The 18,247-nt window shown below is 47.0% G+C and overlaps 1 protein-coding gene across 3 annotated transcripts; it reads left to right on the top strand.

The window, feature by feature from the left end:
• Nucleotides 1–10,679, top strand: LOC144170719 (retinol dehydrogenase 11-like). Of its 3 annotated transcripts, none has more exons than XM_077700691.1 (7): nt 4–371; nt 1,650–1,865; nt 2,417–2,656; nt 3,214–3,300; nt 3,919–4,113; nt 7,743–7,849; nt 8,933–10,679. In XM_077700691.1, the coding sequence occupies exons 1-7, from the start codon at nt 368–370 to the stop codon at nt 9,146–9,148; spliced, it is 1,065 nt and encodes a 354-aa protein (XP_077556817.1). In that variant the 5' UTR covers nt 4–367; the 3' UTR covers nt 9,149–10,679. The 3 variants fall into 3 exon arrangements, with proteins under 3 accessions (XP_077556819.1, XP_077556817.1, XP_077556818.1); XM_077700692.1 differs by having other exon boundaries at nt 6–285; XM_077700693.1 differs by lacking the exon at nt 3,214–3,300 and having other exon boundaries at nt 1–371.
• Nucleotides 10,680–18,247: the final 7,568 nt, after the last annotated feature.

Here is an 18,247-nt window from a genome sequence, read left to right as displayed (position 1 = left end):
AGATTATTCCGGAGGTGAAGGTGTTTGCGAAGCCCCGTGTCTTTGTTTAGTCCTGAATGACGTGCGCCGCGTCCAGGTACGCGAGAACTCGACGCGAAATCTTCGCGTGGATCCTGGCCAAACTCGACCGCGGGGAAAGTGACCGTCGGGCCCACCTGAAGGGGCGCCAGAGGTGGTTGTAGGAAGTCTAAATCGAGAAAAGGACTTGGAAGAGCTTACGCCGGACGTTCCCCGAAGCTTTCCTACGCGGCGTATGAAGACCACTGCGCCCAGCTGGTCGAACTGGTAAGCGCAAAGTGCGTTGTCGCGGAACACCGCTATAGTTTCGAAAAGTTGAAGGCTGCACCGACGGTTCAGAGGCATCCGTATGGGTACGTTACGCAGTTGTGAATTATGGAACAGCTTGTTTTTTTCCCGACCGGTCCCATAACGACACGCAATTTCGCTTAGTACAAGGAACAGTTACGAGAGCTCAAGGCAAGAGCCATCTCAAAGTGTTGCACAAGATTATTTGGTTCAACGATTGTGCGAGGACGCGGCTGCTACCCCCGCCCCCCATATCATACGCTTATATTGCGTATACACAAAGGCATGCTTAGAGCTCGACAACAAAACGGGCTTTGGGACACCGTTTCGTTTCATACCCTTCAGAACGTAGATTTGCTGCGACGACCATGTTTACTGCGTACAAAAAAATCACAACAGCTGTATGGCGCGCGAAAAGTTTCAGTCGGCGTGTTCCTGCTTCCATCGTCGCGCAATTTTCGCGTTTTAGCAACTGTATGTTTAGGAACTCTCCAAAAGCAAACCAAGGAATTCGTATGATTCGTAATTCACTGCAGATACACCTTGCCGTAAGGATGAGTTAAACGTCCTAGTCAATACGGGACGTGATGCGGTGTCGAAACAACGCGGTGCACGTCAGCACAAAAACAGCTGTAATTACTAATCATTTAATCACAAAACTGGAAAATTTAATGCGTCATGATTACGGATATCAGAGTGCGAACGGAAATAAAAATAATTAGAAAGGAATGAAAGAAGGTATACAGGGCGACCTGGAGCGTTTTTGCAAGATGCCGAAATATGCAGTTTGTTTAGACCATTATATCCGTCGTTGAATTAACGCGCAAACCTTTTTTTTCTGAAATGTTAGATGGCCGCAAAAACTCTTTTTACGGAATCTTCAAGTTTCTGTAAAACGAGTTTCCAGACTAAACCGAACCGTTCGCTTTAGTCGGGAATATTAACGCCATGCAGATGCATCCTGTGCTTTAGCCTCCCGTCTTTCAGCGCGCTTTCGCTTATAGTTAATTCCAGATCAATGTCTGTGCGTTTGCGTCTTAATGACAACTGTTGTGACGTAATGCGCTAGTGGGCAGTCTAAATTAATATGCAGCCTAATGGGGCTTAAATAAACCGTGCTGGCATCCACGATGGCGTGGCTCATCGGAGCTACGGTACGCTAGCCGCTAATTAAAATATGGCAGAAAATGCGTAGTTGTCGAGTGACATGTTGAAACGGTTAGTACTTAACTTTAGTGTCATTGATAAATTGGTCTCGTCCAGCATTCTTTTTCTGTGCCTCCCTCATTAGCACATTATACAGCAACCTCGAAACGTGTTACTCACGTATACACACTTTACAGATCCGCCAACGAACGGTGCCATCATGGACAGCGCCGTCCATTCCGACATGGAAACGAGCTTACCCTTGCTTCTGCTAAGCCTGGGAAGGACGCTGTTGTACGTGGTAGCAGCGGCTGCCCTGTGTCTCAAACTGTACTTGACCTGGATCAAGGCTGTCTATAAGGGAACCAGCCGAATGGACGGCAAGACAGTCATCGTCACCGGCAGCAATTCAGGTCCGCAAGGGATCAAGTAGTTGCAGTAGTAGTGACAGTGTTGGTGGTGGTGGTAGTAGTAGTAGTAGTAGCAGCAGTAGTAGTAGTAGTAGTAGTAGTAGTAGTAGTAGTAGTAGTAGTAGTAGTAGAAGTAGTTGAAATAGTAGCAGTAGGAGTAGTAGCAAACAGGTGATGATGATGATGATGATGACGACGACGACGATGATGATTTTTGTTACCTTATCCATCGAATGCTCAGACAAAAAAGAGTCCAGAATTTTGCTGACTGCTATCCAATCCAGTGCTTTGCTTTCCCCTTAAACTAGCGATATCACCAGGAGAGCATATATTCTTTCGGTTCCTGCCCATAAGCAGGCTGTGCAGGTTTGGATCATCATAATTTTGGACGGCGTTGATTTTCAGCACTGTTCGCGCACCAAAGTACATACACATTACACGCTTCGGAGTCACGTTGGACTAAATCACGCTAAACTCCACAACGCCAGCCTAGGGTATGCTGTTCGCCTTTGTGGCGCCTACTCTTACGCGGTGTAATTGCATTGCGTCGCCAGGCATCGGCAAGGAGGCGGCCAAGGAGCTCGCGCGCCGGGGGGCCCGAGTGATCCTGGCTTGCCGAAACTCGGAGCGAGCTGCTGATGCTGCGCGAGACATTTTCCTCGAGACCGGAAACAAAGTGGTATTCAAGAAGCTGGATCTATCCTCCTTCAAATCGGTGCGTGAGTTCGCCGACGACGTCAAGCGGACGGAGCCCAGGCTCGACGTGCTCATAAACAACGCCGGGATTTTTCCGGGTGAGCTCAATTACTCTGTGTTTTCCGCGTTTATACACTATGAACGACTATTTTAAAGCACGCTGTTCGAGCTTGATAAAACGTCCTTGCGTACAATGTGTACAACAAAACCCGAACATTTCAGTCGCTTTTTCTGAGCTGTTGCAATGCGGTTCGATCACAGAGATGCACTGAGAAAACTTGTGAGCTTTCATAAGATATTACAGTTCTACAGAGTCCATATAAGTGCCAATACTGACTGCCACCGTTCGTTTTGGTTAGTCCAAAACAAAGTATATTTTGCAAGCTAAAACAGCATTTGAACTCGGCGCGCAGAGTGAAAATATCGAAAAGCTGACATCCTTGTTAATAGCCGTAATAAATAAATAAATAAATAAATAAATAAATAAATAAATAAATAAATAAATAAATAAATAAATAAATAAATAAATAAATAAATAAATAAATAAATAAATAAATAAATAAAGTGCAAAAAAATATCCACGCGTTAAATGTGTCTCGCGTCGTCCTCACGACAATGTCGTCGTTCCCCTTGCCAACTATTCTCATGATCGCAGCCGAAACAACGTTTACTGAGGACGGCCACGAGACGACGCTGCAGAGCAACTACTTGGGCCACTTCCTGCTCACGCTGCTGCTGACAGGTGCGCTTTCAGTGCTGTCTCGACGGCATCCAACTACACTACGTCAGGAAGAGGAGGTCACTGTTTTGAGTTCATCAAGAGCGCAAGGAGATGATGGCTGCGACATTATACTGTGCCGGAAGCGCCAGGTCAGGGAAAGTTGCTGGTGAGGGCATCGCTGACTGGTAGGAGGCTGGAGTATACGGAAGTACCAGGGAAGTCGAAGGCTGACGGCTGCCTTGCCGTTAACTCACGAACGCAATATTTTATTCACTAATCAATTTTCCATTTCTCCAACTCATAATTGGGGCTACTTATATACATGTACATATACATGTAACTTACAAAGGAAGGCCAGCAGCTCAAGAGCGCCAAGGAAGGCAAAGGGGAAGGAATTCGCCCGTGTTTCGTGTTGAACTGTGACCGACACAGATATACATAAAACATATGAACAGCACATAGAAAAACACAGTTTTTCCTAATGTTTTTCACTAATTATAACACATTGGGTCACTGTTTGCATATGTAACTAGTCATTCACTAATCAGGTCACGTGTTCGCATGCGCGTTCACTCTCTCCCGTGCTCGACGGGCTCTGAGGGGAATCAGTGGACGGAGCACGGTTTTTCCTCTGCGCAGACCTGCTGAAGAAGAGCGCTCCCAGCCGCGTGGTGAACCTGACGTCCATCCTGCACCACCTGGGCACCACGTTCCGGCTGGAGGACCAGGCGAAGGGCACGCACCCGTGGATGTCGTCGTTGCTCGTCTACTGCAACAGCAAGATCGCCATGATCGCCTTCACCCGCACGCTGGCCGCCAAGCTGAAGCCGCACGGTGGGTCGCGCGCGAGGTGACCCTTTTACACTCCCCAACCCGAACTGCCGAACCAGGAAAATCTGCCCTTAGAGGGACCCTGCAACACATTCGACAAGCGCCTTCACTCTTTCCTTCACGTCTGGAACCACTGCGAAGGCTATCTAAGTTATCGCTAGCACGGAGCGGCACTGCATGATTTGCTCGTCGCACCAGATACGCTTTCCATTTCTGCTTTGTTTTTGTGTTTTTTTTTTAAAGCAAATGTTGTTATCGAAAAACGTTCATTGCTGCAAATGAAGGAAAACCGGCTAACAGCCGCTACGTGGCCTTAGTGATGTTATTCGAGCCGTCGAAGAACGTCAATGCCGGAAAAGAGAGGAAAATCATTGGAGCGAGCTTAAAAGTTATCTGATGGGCATAGAGCAGTAATTTTGGGCTGAGGTACTTTACGACCCCCTAATATAAGTACTGGGTGTGTTGGGTGACTACGTTCTGCAAGCATTTAGGATTTCAAGAAAACGTTGGAAAAAATGTTGCAGGGTCCCTTCAGCGACAGATTTTCTACTCTAACGCGTCCGTCAAGCGCATGGAAAAAATACGACAACTGACGCATACGGGGATAAGCGCTAACTTGTAAATAAATTTTAATGTGTCTTTAATATACAAATATAAATATAATATTTATAAATTATAAACACTATTATCAAAATGTAACTTTTAATATACCTGCATTCTGCAACTGTCTGCATCTGACTGCCGTTTTTTTTTGTGCCCTTGAAGTACGCGCTATGGAATACCCCCTAGCCCGAACCCAAGCCGTTCTTCATGGCCTTGAAAATTCTTCATGCATGGCCGCTTCAACATGCACAGCCGGTTGAGCAGAGGAAGCTTTTCTCGGTGTACGTGACGTGATTAACCAGCACCGACGGCTAATTAAAGGACATTAGCGCTATAACAGCAAAAGAACAAACCGCACCGACGGCTAATTAAAGGACATTAGCGCTTTAGCAGCAAAAGAACAAACATTTCACGTGAGGCATATTTTGTATACTACGTCGCATAATGATTGCAGATGGGAAATGCATTTGCTTCTTCAAGAAAAAAAAAAAAGATTAAACGTCTCGTCTTGGCTCTCATGCGCGAGCGGAATCAGAAGCAACTTTTTCCGCCAATATGTGGAGTTCAGGAAGTGTTTAGTTAAGAAGAGAAAGGTAGCGGCTGCGCATTTCAATACAGCCGGAGACGATGAGGAAACAGCGGTTGCGTGGCTGTATACATGCCAGCCACCTCGTTTTATGATGCTATACCGATGTACGTGTCTAAGCGACTTTGTCAATTGTGTGCGAGGCGCTCGACCGTGGCGGAGTGAGGAAATACGGGCTAAGGACGCACGGTGACTACGGAGATGGTGGCCAATACGTTTAAGAAATAGTTAGAAAAACTGTCTATTTCGCCGGCATGTGAGCCACGTTAAAAGGATACGTGCTAACATACTATGCACCTGCCAGTTCAAATCTCTTTAATAGCCCGTCAAAGGATTTTAAGGCGTGTACGATTTGAGGGTTATCAGGCCGGCGTTCCACCAGTAAATCTCACCCACCAGAAGCACTGAGTCTGTTCAGCGTTTACCAGCTATGAAAAACCTTTTTGAAGAAGGCTAAAAACCGTCCTAATTAAGAAGAAGAAATGGGTATGGAAGGCATGTAATGCAAAGGCAAGATAACCGTTGGTCATTAAGGGTAACAGAGTGGGTCCCTAGAGAAGGCAAGCGTTGCAGGGGGCGGCGGAAAGTTAGATGGGCAGATGAGATCAATACGTTTGCGGGGATAAATTGGTAGCAGTTAGCACAGGGCCGGGATAATTGGAGATCCATGGGAGAGGCCTTTGCCCTGCAGTGGGCGGAGGTAGGCTGGTGATGACAACGACGATGACGACGACGATGATGATGAAAAAACCGCACTAGTACCCGAGGGCCTTTATTTTTTGACATTGAGTTCAATTTTTCCTTGAAGAATTCACAAGCATAAAATCATAGAATTTCAGGGACGAGTAGCATAAGCTTCGTTGCAGCGGACATCTCGGGATATGACTTAAGAACGAGGTGCGAAAAATCCCTGGCCATCTTTACTAGCGTGAAGCCTGTGGAGGAGCGAAGCGTGCAGTGTATAAGTGTATTCTTGGCGCCTTGACGTTTTTGCCCACGGAAACGAAACCATTTAGGGGTACAGGCATACAGCTTCGCTGTAAAAGTCTCTTGTCTTAGATCTAGAGCGAGGCGTTGGAAAACGAGTGTCCCGACGTGTTTTTTTAGTACGCATTTTTGCCCACAGAGATGAAAAGTTCTAGCGCGAGGTGTCGGAAAACGAGTGCCCTCGTGTGTTCTTTAAGTACGCGTTAGGTTCTAGCGCGAGGCGTTGAAAAACGAATGTCCCGGTGTTTTAGTACAGTGACTACATGAAATGACGACGACAGGAGATGCCGACAGCTCGAGCCCTTAAGGGGCTTCGCTCTTAATATCAAAGACCCTTTGGAAATGTCCGAAGCACTCATATTCCCCGCATTAGCAGCATCCGCGTATCAATCCGCGTATAGATATGTCACACCACAGCCGATAAGCCATGACGGATGGGCTCAGTAGCGTGTGCAGGATTTTGTTTCGGGGGGTAGGACCATGAAAAGAAGGCGAAAGGAAAGACTACAAGGGGACAGGGAGAAAAAAAAACAATCAAGCAAGAAATGAAGTCACAATTAAAAAAGAGCTTCGGAACTCAGTGGGTGCCCTCTCATAACACTCCAGTTATTTTAGATATTTTTTTTCTTCAGTGATTTTTTAAATGCCTGACCGTTGAGAATACGAAACTTGATTGCATCCATCGCAAATGGATGAGCAGCCGTCGAAGTCACGTGAACTTGGTGCATTGCTTGCCACGAAAAACAAATTATCGGTAGTCATTATTTGATGATAGGCACTCAGTATCTTTTACCGAACTATCCACCCCCTTTTTGTCCAAACCAGGAAACCTAAAACTTCGTACTTTTGGGAGGAATGGGGTGGGGTTGCTGCATTCGTGTCCCCTCCCTCCTTCTCCCCTGCGTACGTCAGTGAATGGGCTAGTGCTCCCTCGAGAAACCGAAGTATGCGAGTACAAGGAGGCAGTATGGCATACGTTGAAAGAATCGCTTCTGTCTAAGCCACCGCACGATGTTTACGGTCTGTTTAGCAAAAATACACGCGCGTACTCGTAATGTCAGTGTTGCCCTTGGCTCACTTGCCTCAATCAAGTTTTGTCTACCTGGGTTGGAGAGAGAGAGAGGAGGATTAACCTTTTTATTCGGGAGCTCATCGGTGCATGATGGTGGGAGCACGGCCCTGTTCAGGTCGTCCTGGACGCCCACCTGTTACGTTGATCGATTTATTGCTAAATAACAAGTTATCAATCAATCAATCAATCAATCAATCAATCAATCAATCAATCAATCAATCAATCAATCAATCAATCAATCAATCAATCAATCAATCAATCAATCAATCAATCAATCTTCGCCCTAGCGTGCTTATGAAATATGTTAAGAGTTCAGTGGTTCACCGTGTGTACGGTGTTTCTGCACCAATCCTTTGTAATAAGCTTCTACACTTTCCCTCGCAGGCGTCACGGTGAACGCTGTTAACCCGGGCGCGGTGAACACAACCATCGCAAACAAGGAGTCTTTTCTGGCGTGGATAGGACGTCGACTCTTCGATCTCTTCGGAAAGGCGAGTGAACACGGAATGCAGAGCCTAGCGTTGCTCAAAGCTCTTACGGTGTTTTCGGGGACCGATATCGTTAACTTGCGTCTTCTTGAAATCACGTGCCTTGGGTAGAGGAAGCAGCAAATTTTACGCCATTTAAGGTGTGTGTTTGTGTCTTTTTTTCATTGTGTACACTCTGCGACAATTCGGTGGTTCAAGTTCTCCTCCCCCTCCCCTTCCCCTCCCACAATGCACTCGATTGACCTATCCATGCTGCCAACAATGAAATTTCGGCGAATGACGGTATCAAGCATATGATTTGCCTCAACAGATCGATCGGCACTGTCGCATCGTGCTTTGCAAGCATGACGTTCTGCAGTGCGCAGGGCCGCAGCGCATATCACAATTTCGGGTCAAATGGAATGCCGTCGCTGTCATTCGCCGACTTTGCTTGGATTGCGTCATGTACTGGTAAATTGGGTGCATTGTGGTGAAGCTGAAGTACGGAGATCGTCTTAAAGGGACCCTGAAACACTTTTCAACTTTTTAAAAAATCTGAAATGCTTGCAGAACGTAGTCACCCAACACACCCAGTACTTAGATTATGAGGTCGCAAAGTACTTCAGCCAAAAATTATTGCTCTATGCCCATCAGATAACTTGTAAACTCGCTCAAAAGATTTTTCTCTCTTTCCCGGCTTTGGCATTCTTGGACGGCTCGAATTACGTCACTAAGGCCATGTAGCGGTTGTTAACCGGTTTTCCTTCAGTTGCAGCAATGAACGCTTTTCGATAGCAACTAAAAAAAAAGCCACAAAAACAAAGCCAAAATAGAAGGTGTATCTGGTGCGACGAGCAAATCACGCAGTGCCGCTCCGTGCTGGCGATAATTAGAGCTTTCGCAGTGGTTCCAGACGCGATGAAAAGAGTGAAAGCGCTTATCGAAAGTGTTGCAGGGTCCCTTTAAAGCGTGTCCTTCAGCCGCAGCTCAGGTTAAAAATGCCGCATGTATCTCAGAGAAGATTTCGCGCCTCCTGCAGAGATGTAAATGTTTAATCTATGGTCAGCCTTTTGTCATTCATCAAGGATCGTGCCATCTTCACCGCAGAGTCCGTGGGAAGGAGCCCAGACGACGGTGTACGCAGCCGTGGACGAGGACCTAAGCAGCGTCACCGGCCGGTGCTTCTCGGAATGCACGGAAGGCTGGATGAACTGGCGCGTCCTGGACCGCAGGAAAACGCAGCGAGCCTTCGAGACCAGCCTCAAGCTGGTCGGCGTGGAACCGGCGTGGGCGGAAGAACTCTTCCGCGTGGGTGCGGATTGAGTGGAAGGCGAAAGCTGGGTGTTAAATACTGGCTGCAGTCTCCTTTTTTTCTGTGTAAGGAGGACTTGGGCGGACCATGTGGGAGGCTTCACGTGCACGCGGTGCTGGGGCGCCTTCACGCCCATGTGTTGAATTATGGAAACTTACTTTTGCTACTAATGCACTTTTCCCGTTCAAAGTAACTCAACTATACTTGTCTCAGACGGTGTGGTTGGAGAACGAAATGGGGAGTAGAGGTGTGGGTTATGTATAGACCGTATTTCAGGCACTCCATGTCACGAAGCGGAGGCCGATGTGCGTGAAAAAATAAAACATCGCGCATTACACTACAAAACCTAACGATGATCATGCGTGTGGACTACAGGGGAAGTAAAAAAGACAAAGCTATACTAAAAATGTAGGAAATTGGGAGTCAATCTCAAAGGTGACGAAGCTGAACAAACACAGTTGACCTAGTAGGAACAGCAGAAATCGCCTGTGTGGAGTTTGTCCCCCACAGTTTTGATTCCTCTTTTTTTAACGTCGATAGCTGTGGGAAGTACACTTGTTTCTGGTCTAGAATGGCATCGATCACTATGGCATCGATCACTAATGAAATTACTGTTCTGGCGAAGTCCGCTGGCCGCCGACGCGTTGTCGCAATTCGTTCGCTCAGTTGAAACGAAGCCACGACACGTTTGTGAATGGAAGAATGTGCCTTTCTTTACTTTGTTAGTTTGTACACTGTATCTAGCTCCAAGTCAAGGTCGCTCCACACAAGCGCTGCACAAGCGCACTTGCGATGCTTCGCTGACTGGTACGCTAGTAGGAAAATCTAAGGCCACATTCTTAAAAAAAAGGTCGGGGCATTCACTAATGGAAAACTAGCAAGTTACTTGTCCCAGTATATTAGGTACTTAGTAACTGGAGGTAGTAAAGGTAGCACTTGTCAGAATCACTAACCGAACCAGGCAGTAAGCACCACTACCCCCACTAGTAAACTCCCAGCGATAGCACTCGTCTGAGCTACATGCGCTTACTAACTGGCCATGAACAACCTAGTCATAAGCACGACCTTAATGTAGTGCATGCTACTTCCTACACTCAGTTAATTTACTAGCCATGCAGTTGTTAGTGGCAGAGCCTACGTACAAAAACGTGGGGTAGTAAGGTTCGTAAGGAGTTAGTAAATACGGCCGTTACTACCTTTTTACGACCTTTTTTATTAATAGTGCACTTGAAGGCGGGAGAAGACTCAGCGAAGTCAAGGTACTAAGGAAATAAAATCAACTGATAATTTTGCCGTACAGCGTAAAACTGGGGAGCACGAAGCACTTTTTTCCGCTGGGAGAACAAGCACAGCGGTCAGCAGCACGACCTCACATCTGCGAACGCTTTTCCGTCTAAGAAATGCAATTGCTAGACGTGAGATATTGTGGAAATTTGGGGGACGCTTACTGCACGGGCGCTATACAACAAATAGTCACCTAGGCTGCTTGAAATGCTAAAACTAAATAAAAGTGTAAACTGGTTATACATTATATACGTTATATTTCCAGCGCTGGCAGCGCTGGCCCATGGCCGTTTTTTTTTTTTTTTTTCCTGAGTGGTCTGGAGCGGTAGGCATGTTAGTTTTGCTAGTCACAAGTTCGAATCCCCAAGGGTACATTGTTTTTTTTTTTTTTTTGAAGTTGACTTTTTCGTTTTCGGTCGATGTTTTCTATACCGAGTTCACCTTTTTTTGGGCCGCAACGTTCATTGCTCCACGAACTAGTCCACAGAACTCGCGCAGGCTGGCACTGCCGCGCTAGCGAGTTCTCGTTGGCGTGCTGTTGCCATAAGCACCGAAAGCTTGCGGGCAGTGGGCACAGGCTTGAATCAACAGACCCTTGGCCTGGTGCGAACCCGCTTTTTAAGATACAGGCATGAGTGAGGCAAGCTCCAAATATGGGGGAAAAGCGCATGGCATTTGAGCGTCTGCGGCGAGGCGGAGTGCGTTCATCCACGGCGTAGGCCTCGGCTAGTGATTGCTACGATTCCAAGCCGTTCTGGGAGGCTTATCTTAGGCTTTTTACAGCCGACAAGACAGAAGCGCGGTACGACGATTACTGAGATATCGAGAATGCCCATCGAAAGATGCCGTCGGATGTCCAGCATGTTGTTTTACAGAACCGAAACCGAAACTTGTTTGAATGCTAACCTTGGACATCGTCCGATCAAGGTGCATCTCCTCCTTTAGTCACAGCCTTTAGTTGGTGTGGCCGCCACAGACCGCGCATGATAGTTTTTCTTCTTTCGCGCTTTATAAAATAATTACCCACTTATCAACCGGATAAATGATGAAAAGTGTGTCAATTTGAGCCAGTCTACGCAGTGCAAACAGAACCGGGAGCTTGACAAGTTCACTTCAGTGTCCCTTTAAGGCCGAGGCTTGTCCGTCCGGCGTCCGGCGTTTGTGCTCACGGCACAGCACCGTGTAAATCGAAACATCTGTGAATAAAGGGTTCACAAAAGGTTAACAAGAACAAAATAAAAGGTTCACAAAAGGTTAGAAAGAGAGAGAGAAAGAGAGATAGAGAGAGAGAGAGAGAGAGAGAGAGAGAGAGAGAGAGAGAGAGAGAGAGAGAGAGAGAGAGAGAGAGAGAGAGCCGTGCTATGCATGCGTTAGAAGCATTGGATTGAATTGTATTTGGATTTGGATTGGGTTGGATTAGATTAAAATTAATTGGATTGAATTGAATTGAATTGAATTGAATTGGAAATCGTCTTAGCAGCTGTAAGCCCTCTCACGGGTGATTTACGGTAAGAACGATCCCAGACTTCGCCCACTCGTCATGATTCACTTCGTGGAGTTGCGTGAATTTTTTTCAAGCAGTTTTAGTCCAGAATTCTTCAGGGCACGGTGAACCGGCCGTGAAGAGCTTCCGAGGAGCCACTAAATAACCCATCTTCTGACGACAGCTGTCGTCGCCGTCATTGGTCAATCTCCCTGCGAGGGTATGGTGGCACCGTGGAGAAGTTGCTTTGCTCACGAAACCACAGCGACGACGTCACGAAAGGTCCCGGCTAAAGTTCAGAGTAACAGCTTTGCTACCAAAAACGGCGTCGGTGGTAGGCATGCACCAAACCAGTATATTGCGAAACACCCACGGTTTAGGCATTTGATCTATTCGCACATTTTTTAATTACTTGTTCCTCGTAGATAATGGCCCGGTGTACGCGGGACAAGTAATTTAAACATTTATTCATCCTCCTCCTTTAATCACTTGTAAGTCGATAGCAAAACGTTACAGACAAAAGCCTGGACCGAAATGTTCAGCAGCGAAATGTTGCAACATATTGTGCGTGAGTAGTGGAACGCGGGAAAATTGAATTGACTTTAGCGAACCACTATCGTGTTTATCGTTGGTGGAGCGAAACGGGAGAACAGGAACGTGAGAGGTGGGCGCGGGAAAGAAGAGGCACTTGCATGACAGAGGCGACGACATTTGCAGCGAAGTCAGCAGATACGCGACCTTTTTTTTTTTTCAGCGAACAGACAGCCATGTATTTACTGGGAAAACATTGTGTGCAGCTCATGTCAAAAGCAAGCACCCGCCGCGGTGGCTGAATGGCTAAGGCGTTGTGCTGCTAAGCTTAAAGGAGCCATGAAGACAAAACAGAAGTTTGCTTGATTCGAAATGTTGCCTTGTTGGAATCATAATGAAGCCACTTTTAACCTACTCTTCGCTCAAATAAGCTATATAATTAGGAAACAAGGCAACGGCCATGCGACCCACTAGCTCATTTCCCGCAACAGAACCTATGATGTCATATGAGCCCAGCTGTGCGATTGGCTGAAGCCGGCAAAAGCAAACGCTATTTAGGCAAAGCTTATAAGCTTGGCGAACGAGCTATTTGCGCCTAAATGCAATGCATATCCATTTTACAGCAGTAAGAATGGTGCGGTAAACAACGAAAGTTACGAAAATACACGTAAACACAGAAGTACCGATGCGCACTGCTGTTGGTACTGGGCGCACTATGCTTGTTTTAGCTGCACAGCAGTCCGACGCTTTGGAGTTGTCTTTTACGACGCTGGCCGATTGGCGTAAGCGACGTTGCATTACGTGACCCTCTTTGTCAAGCATACCCCATGTTTCACGATGCGATTACTTTCTACCGTAACAAAAACAAGCCAGGTGTAAAAACGGTCAAAAACAAAGCAACGGCGGAGTGCTGAGTATGCTAGCGCCACCTGGGAGGTTTGACGGTGAGCAAGGCTGCAGAGCCGAATGGCGCAGTGGAACTTCGTTTGTATACGCGCCGTTATGACTTCATTGTAGACGTCACCAAGACACACGATTTGGCGGGAGAATCAAAATTTTAACCTAAATGAATTAATTTCTGAGTGAATACGGCATCATTTGCTGCCGCGCAAGCGCTGGGGACGCTATAAAACACGAAATCTTTCGAATACAACGAACTTGTATTTTGTCTTCATGGCTCCTTTAAAGACGCCAGCTCGATTTCCGGCCGCGGCGGCTGCTTTTCTGATGGAGGCGAAAAGCAAAAGAAGCCCGTGTGTTCGAGATTTCGGCGCACGTTAAAGATCCCCAGGTGGTCGAAATTAATCCGGAGCCCTTCACTACGGCGCGCCTCATAACCTGTGTAGTTTCAGCGCGTTACACCCCACTATAAATAAATAAATAAATAAATAAATAAATAAATAAATAAATAAATAAATAAATAAATCATATCGCAAGCTGCGTGCTGCATTTCGGATGCTACATTGTTATCAACAATCCACCCACATCAGTGCGTCTAAATTACCGTGACATTCTTCGATGGCCGGCTGAGGAAACGCGGTAGGTATTGGGGCCTTGGGAGAGTTGATTCCGCGACCACACTTGGCAGGTGGAACCGAAAGGCCCCGACGCCTATTGCCGCTTTTCTCCGTACAATCTCCCGGTGAAGTGGATCGTGGTCAGAGCGGGTTGTAATGTCACAGTGAGAGTATTACAGTGGGTGGATGTTGAGAACAATGTAGCACCGGTTGTGTGCTCTCACTGCCCTCTACCATTCTATTCCCTTTGCGCTTTCTTCTTCTTCTTTCCGTTACTATGTCTCGGTACGAACGCACGCTCGTGTCGCCATGCGAACAGGACATTTAGTAAGTACAGCGATGAGCGTGTTTAGGGTGAACGCGGGAGCGCGTGGCCGCCGCACTATCAGAGGAGACTACCGTGGGCGCCACGAAGCATCACGCATGCGCAGTGCGTGCCGATCGAGGCTATGCTTTCAGCACGCGCGTCGCGTCATCGGAGCGTTTCGTTGTCGTCTGCTAACTGCATCTCGCTTGTGGTGCGGAGCTGTCAGTTACTTTATGTATGAATGGGAACTGAAATCGGCAAGGAAATGTTGCTAAGTGAGCAATTATTTGTCCATTAGACGCATAAAGAGGACACGTCAATGCGGCGTAACCCACCGGCTTGCTGCAAGCAGATCTGTAATAAAAGATTTCGTGGGTTGTAAATGTTTTGCAAGCGTGAACAAAAAAGATTTTTAGTACACATGGAGGCTCGCATTCTCGCAATTCGTTTTTGTCATGTGTGCCCGTAGGGGCACAATACGGCAACTGATATCCGTAATGCGTCGTCTCCATGTTAACTGCAACGACGGCTTCCGTACGGGGTGGTATCAACTCGACAGGGCCTAAACAAATGCATGGTCGCATCTGAGGAGCTTCAATTCGCGCTGAGAGCGGCATGCACGGGGTCTCAGTGGCCAAATAAATAGGTCTACGCGCTACGCAGCTTTCAGACGGCCCCATACATTTTGAAAAAGGTGGTGGGGGGGACCTTTAGGGCACTATGGAAACAGTCACGGCCCCAGAAAATGTTTCACCAGCCTCAACGGCCGAACTGGCGAAGGGTCATCTTGGAACACGGAGTTTCCAACGGCAATATAAACCTTAATTGGGCGTGAGGTCTCAGCACACAGCAAAGTATATCGCAGTGTTGCGTTGGTGTCAAAGTGCGTGCAACAGGGTATATAGTACCGAGAGCATGTAGCGTGAGAAATCGCGTTTGTAATTCCCACGAAAATCGGAATACCTACGCACACTTTCCCAAATAGAAGCAGCACCCTATCTGAGCTAAGGCGCTACGACCTCGATTCAACTTACGGTGGGGAAGCTTTTTCATATTATAGCTTTCTTATTCAGGCAACTTATACAAAGATACGTGATTCAAGAAACGCAGCGAGATACGGTTAGCAGACGACGCGCAACATAGAAGACGACGAGCAGACACTCCGATGGCGCGATGCGCGCGCTGAGAGCATAATCTCACTTGACACCCACCGCGCATGCGTGATGCTTCGCGGAGCCCACGGTAGGCTCCTTTCATCGTGCGGCCAATGGTAGCGAAGGCTCGGGCAAAAAGCGGTTCAGAACCTATTGCCAGCGACATCAGCATGGGGGCTTATGGGAGTGGCGATTGAAGCGCGACTAGGTGAGGAGGGAACAAACACTAGTAACAAAAAACCAAGTTTTGTTCAACAATAAAACAACATTAATATTTTACGAACAATATTTATTTCTGAATCACATTTATTTAGGCACAATGTGTAAATAATTTATGAAAATGCTGTTCATTCTCAAAAACCTTTTTTGTAGCGCCCTCTGAAGAATGGAACATGTCATTGCTCTGTGATGCAGTCCTTGTAGTGTTCGGAAAGGCGCTCCTAAAGTTCGTCTGCTAGGAAACGCCCCTCGCGTGTTTTGGTGGTGCGCATTTGCATTCGTTTTTCCATGTCAATTTGGTGTGCACTTAATTTTTGCTGTGCGTGGAGTTGCGAGGTGCGTTGTATCGTCGGTGGACACGTTTAGTACCGTGCCCGGCGGGCACGGTAAACTACGGGACGATGCTGCCAACGGTTGGAGTGGAGCGCTTTCCTCGGTACCTACGGAAACGATGTGCCGTACAAGGTTGCAACAGCAACTCCCGTACACCTGGCGTTTTACTGCACCATTTTCCTCTCATTTCCACAGGTAACGCGAAACTATAATACTGTTAATACGTGCATGGGGGTTGTGTAAGGGTAAGTGGTGGTGCTTCGAAAAAAAAAATGGGTCTAAAGCTTTGTTATGTAACAGTTATCTCTTGATTTCACCTCAGGCTGGCTCGGAGCAAGTGGTGTCAATTACTCTATAGGACTTCTCAGCGTAGTACCAATCGAATTTAAACGAGTCGCTTTAATTGTCTATCTCAGTGTTTTCTCTATTGCATTACAATGCTTGTAGTGCTCGTTGCTTCCCGCACTTGTATGCGCAAGCATTATTTCCATCGCAGTACTGTGTTGTGCTGCTACGTGCTGCGCTGCTGCCAGATCTTTCCTGCGATGTGCTTTTACATACTGCCATCGCTTTCGTTTGCATTGATCCATTTTTCCTCTTTTTACTTACTGTTGCGACACTTGCCTAATAATGCAACCAGGAAATTGCAGGCGTGAATGCTTGTCTACTTGATAAGACGCCGGGACAGCTGCGGTGGGCTCGCTGCACTTTCGTGAATCGGCATTCCTGAGGTCCGGTTTTCTGCGTCAAGATGCAGTGCCTAGTTCTTTTCTCTTGTTTCGAAGTAGTTCTGCTGCTGACGCTTTCATTGCTCATAATGCTATGTGTTACGGGTAAAGTCAATTTTTCGGCGCGTAAGGAAAGTCATAATGCATGTAGTGCCCACGAACATTTTGTACTTATTGTATACGTGCTGATTTTGTGCAGTGTGGTAAATTTGTTTTATGTTTATCCTGTAATAAAATTCAAATGTCTTGATTATAGCATGACTATGCGTTATTTCTTCTCTTAAAACAGAAGTCCACAAACTGAGCAAGCATTATATAACCTTGATCTATACTTAACGCACGCACGCAACCTGCGTATGTGCGACGCAATTAAACCCAGCAGTGGCGTTGGTAGAAACTGGTATCGGGGTGAGGAGTGGGCACGTTTTTTATATGAAAGGGGGGCCGGGGAGAGTGGTAAAGTGTCATTTTGTGCTCTGAATCCCAAGGCAGAAAAAAAAATGTCGGGGGAAGGGGGGGGGGGGTACGTTTGCCACCCACTGCAATCAAAATAAACAACTGATTGCTTTTATACAGCAGTGGAAGGCATGAATACAGAATTAAGGTTCAGAGAAGATGCAAGATGTTTTTATAAACACCGAGGCTAATCATACGGCAGTATGCTAAAGTACGTTTCTCTAGTCACGAGTATAAGCTGGCGTTGACTTGAAACACACACGCCAAGGGCTCGCCAACTTGCGTCAGATGGCAATGACTTGAGCCCTCAGCGATCAGAGGCCTGCTAAGGCTATTTTGAAGTCAAATGTTCCCGCTAATGCCACCAAAATGACGTCACTTTCTTACCGGATGCTGCGTCACATCCTGTTTATTTTTTGTTCCGCCGGAAGTGTTCCCTCCTCACACAGATGGCGCTAAGCCCCATGAGCAGCTTAAGAGCCGCCATTTTCTGAACGTATGGGCTTCTATGGAAGCTTCGCTACCAGTTATATTTACCTTTGTGCGGCGGCCATTCGCTCCAGTGCTCACCACAAAGCGTGCGCGCCACTGTACGTACAGTCTTTGTCGAAACTTTCTCGGCCAAGCCGGAAACGAGCAGGCCGCAAAAAATTCAATGTATGTACAGGGGGAATTAAAAGAAATAAGAACAACGTAGCGCACAGCCTCCGGCGCATGCCGCACAGTCTGGTTGCTCTTTCAGTAAACTGCGCGCATGCGTGGTTCATTCAGAGCGCTTGAGAGTGGGGCCTACTGCTAGGGGAAATGCTTGATAAACAGGCGACGCAGGTCATTTATTTTGAGGAGTCTTTTTATGGTCTGTCGCCACTGAGCATCCGGTTATCTCCTACATTCGGGAGCCAAACTCGCAGCAGGCTGATTGCAGCTAGCATGATGTCCTTCAACGAACATCCTGTTCAGTGGCGACGCAGCGTGAAAAGACGCCTCAAAATTAATGGCCGGCGTTGCTTCTTTATCAAGCATTTCCCCTGACAGTAGGCCACAGTCTCAAACGCTCTGAAAGAACTACGCATGCGCACAGTTTACTGACTTTACAGC

This window comes from Haemaphysalis longicornis, unplaced genomic scaffold (assembly GCF_048455015.1).
Source record: "Haemaphysalis longicornis isolate Haplotype H1 unplaced genomic scaffold, Haemaphysalis longicornis Haplotype H1 scaffold_2, whole genome shotgun sequence".
Classification (NCBI taxonomy): Eukaryota; Metazoa; Arthropoda; class Arachnida; order Ixodida; family Ixodidae; genus Haemaphysalis; species Haemaphysalis longicornis.
This window is presented reverse-complemented; position numbering and strand designations above follow the sequence as displayed.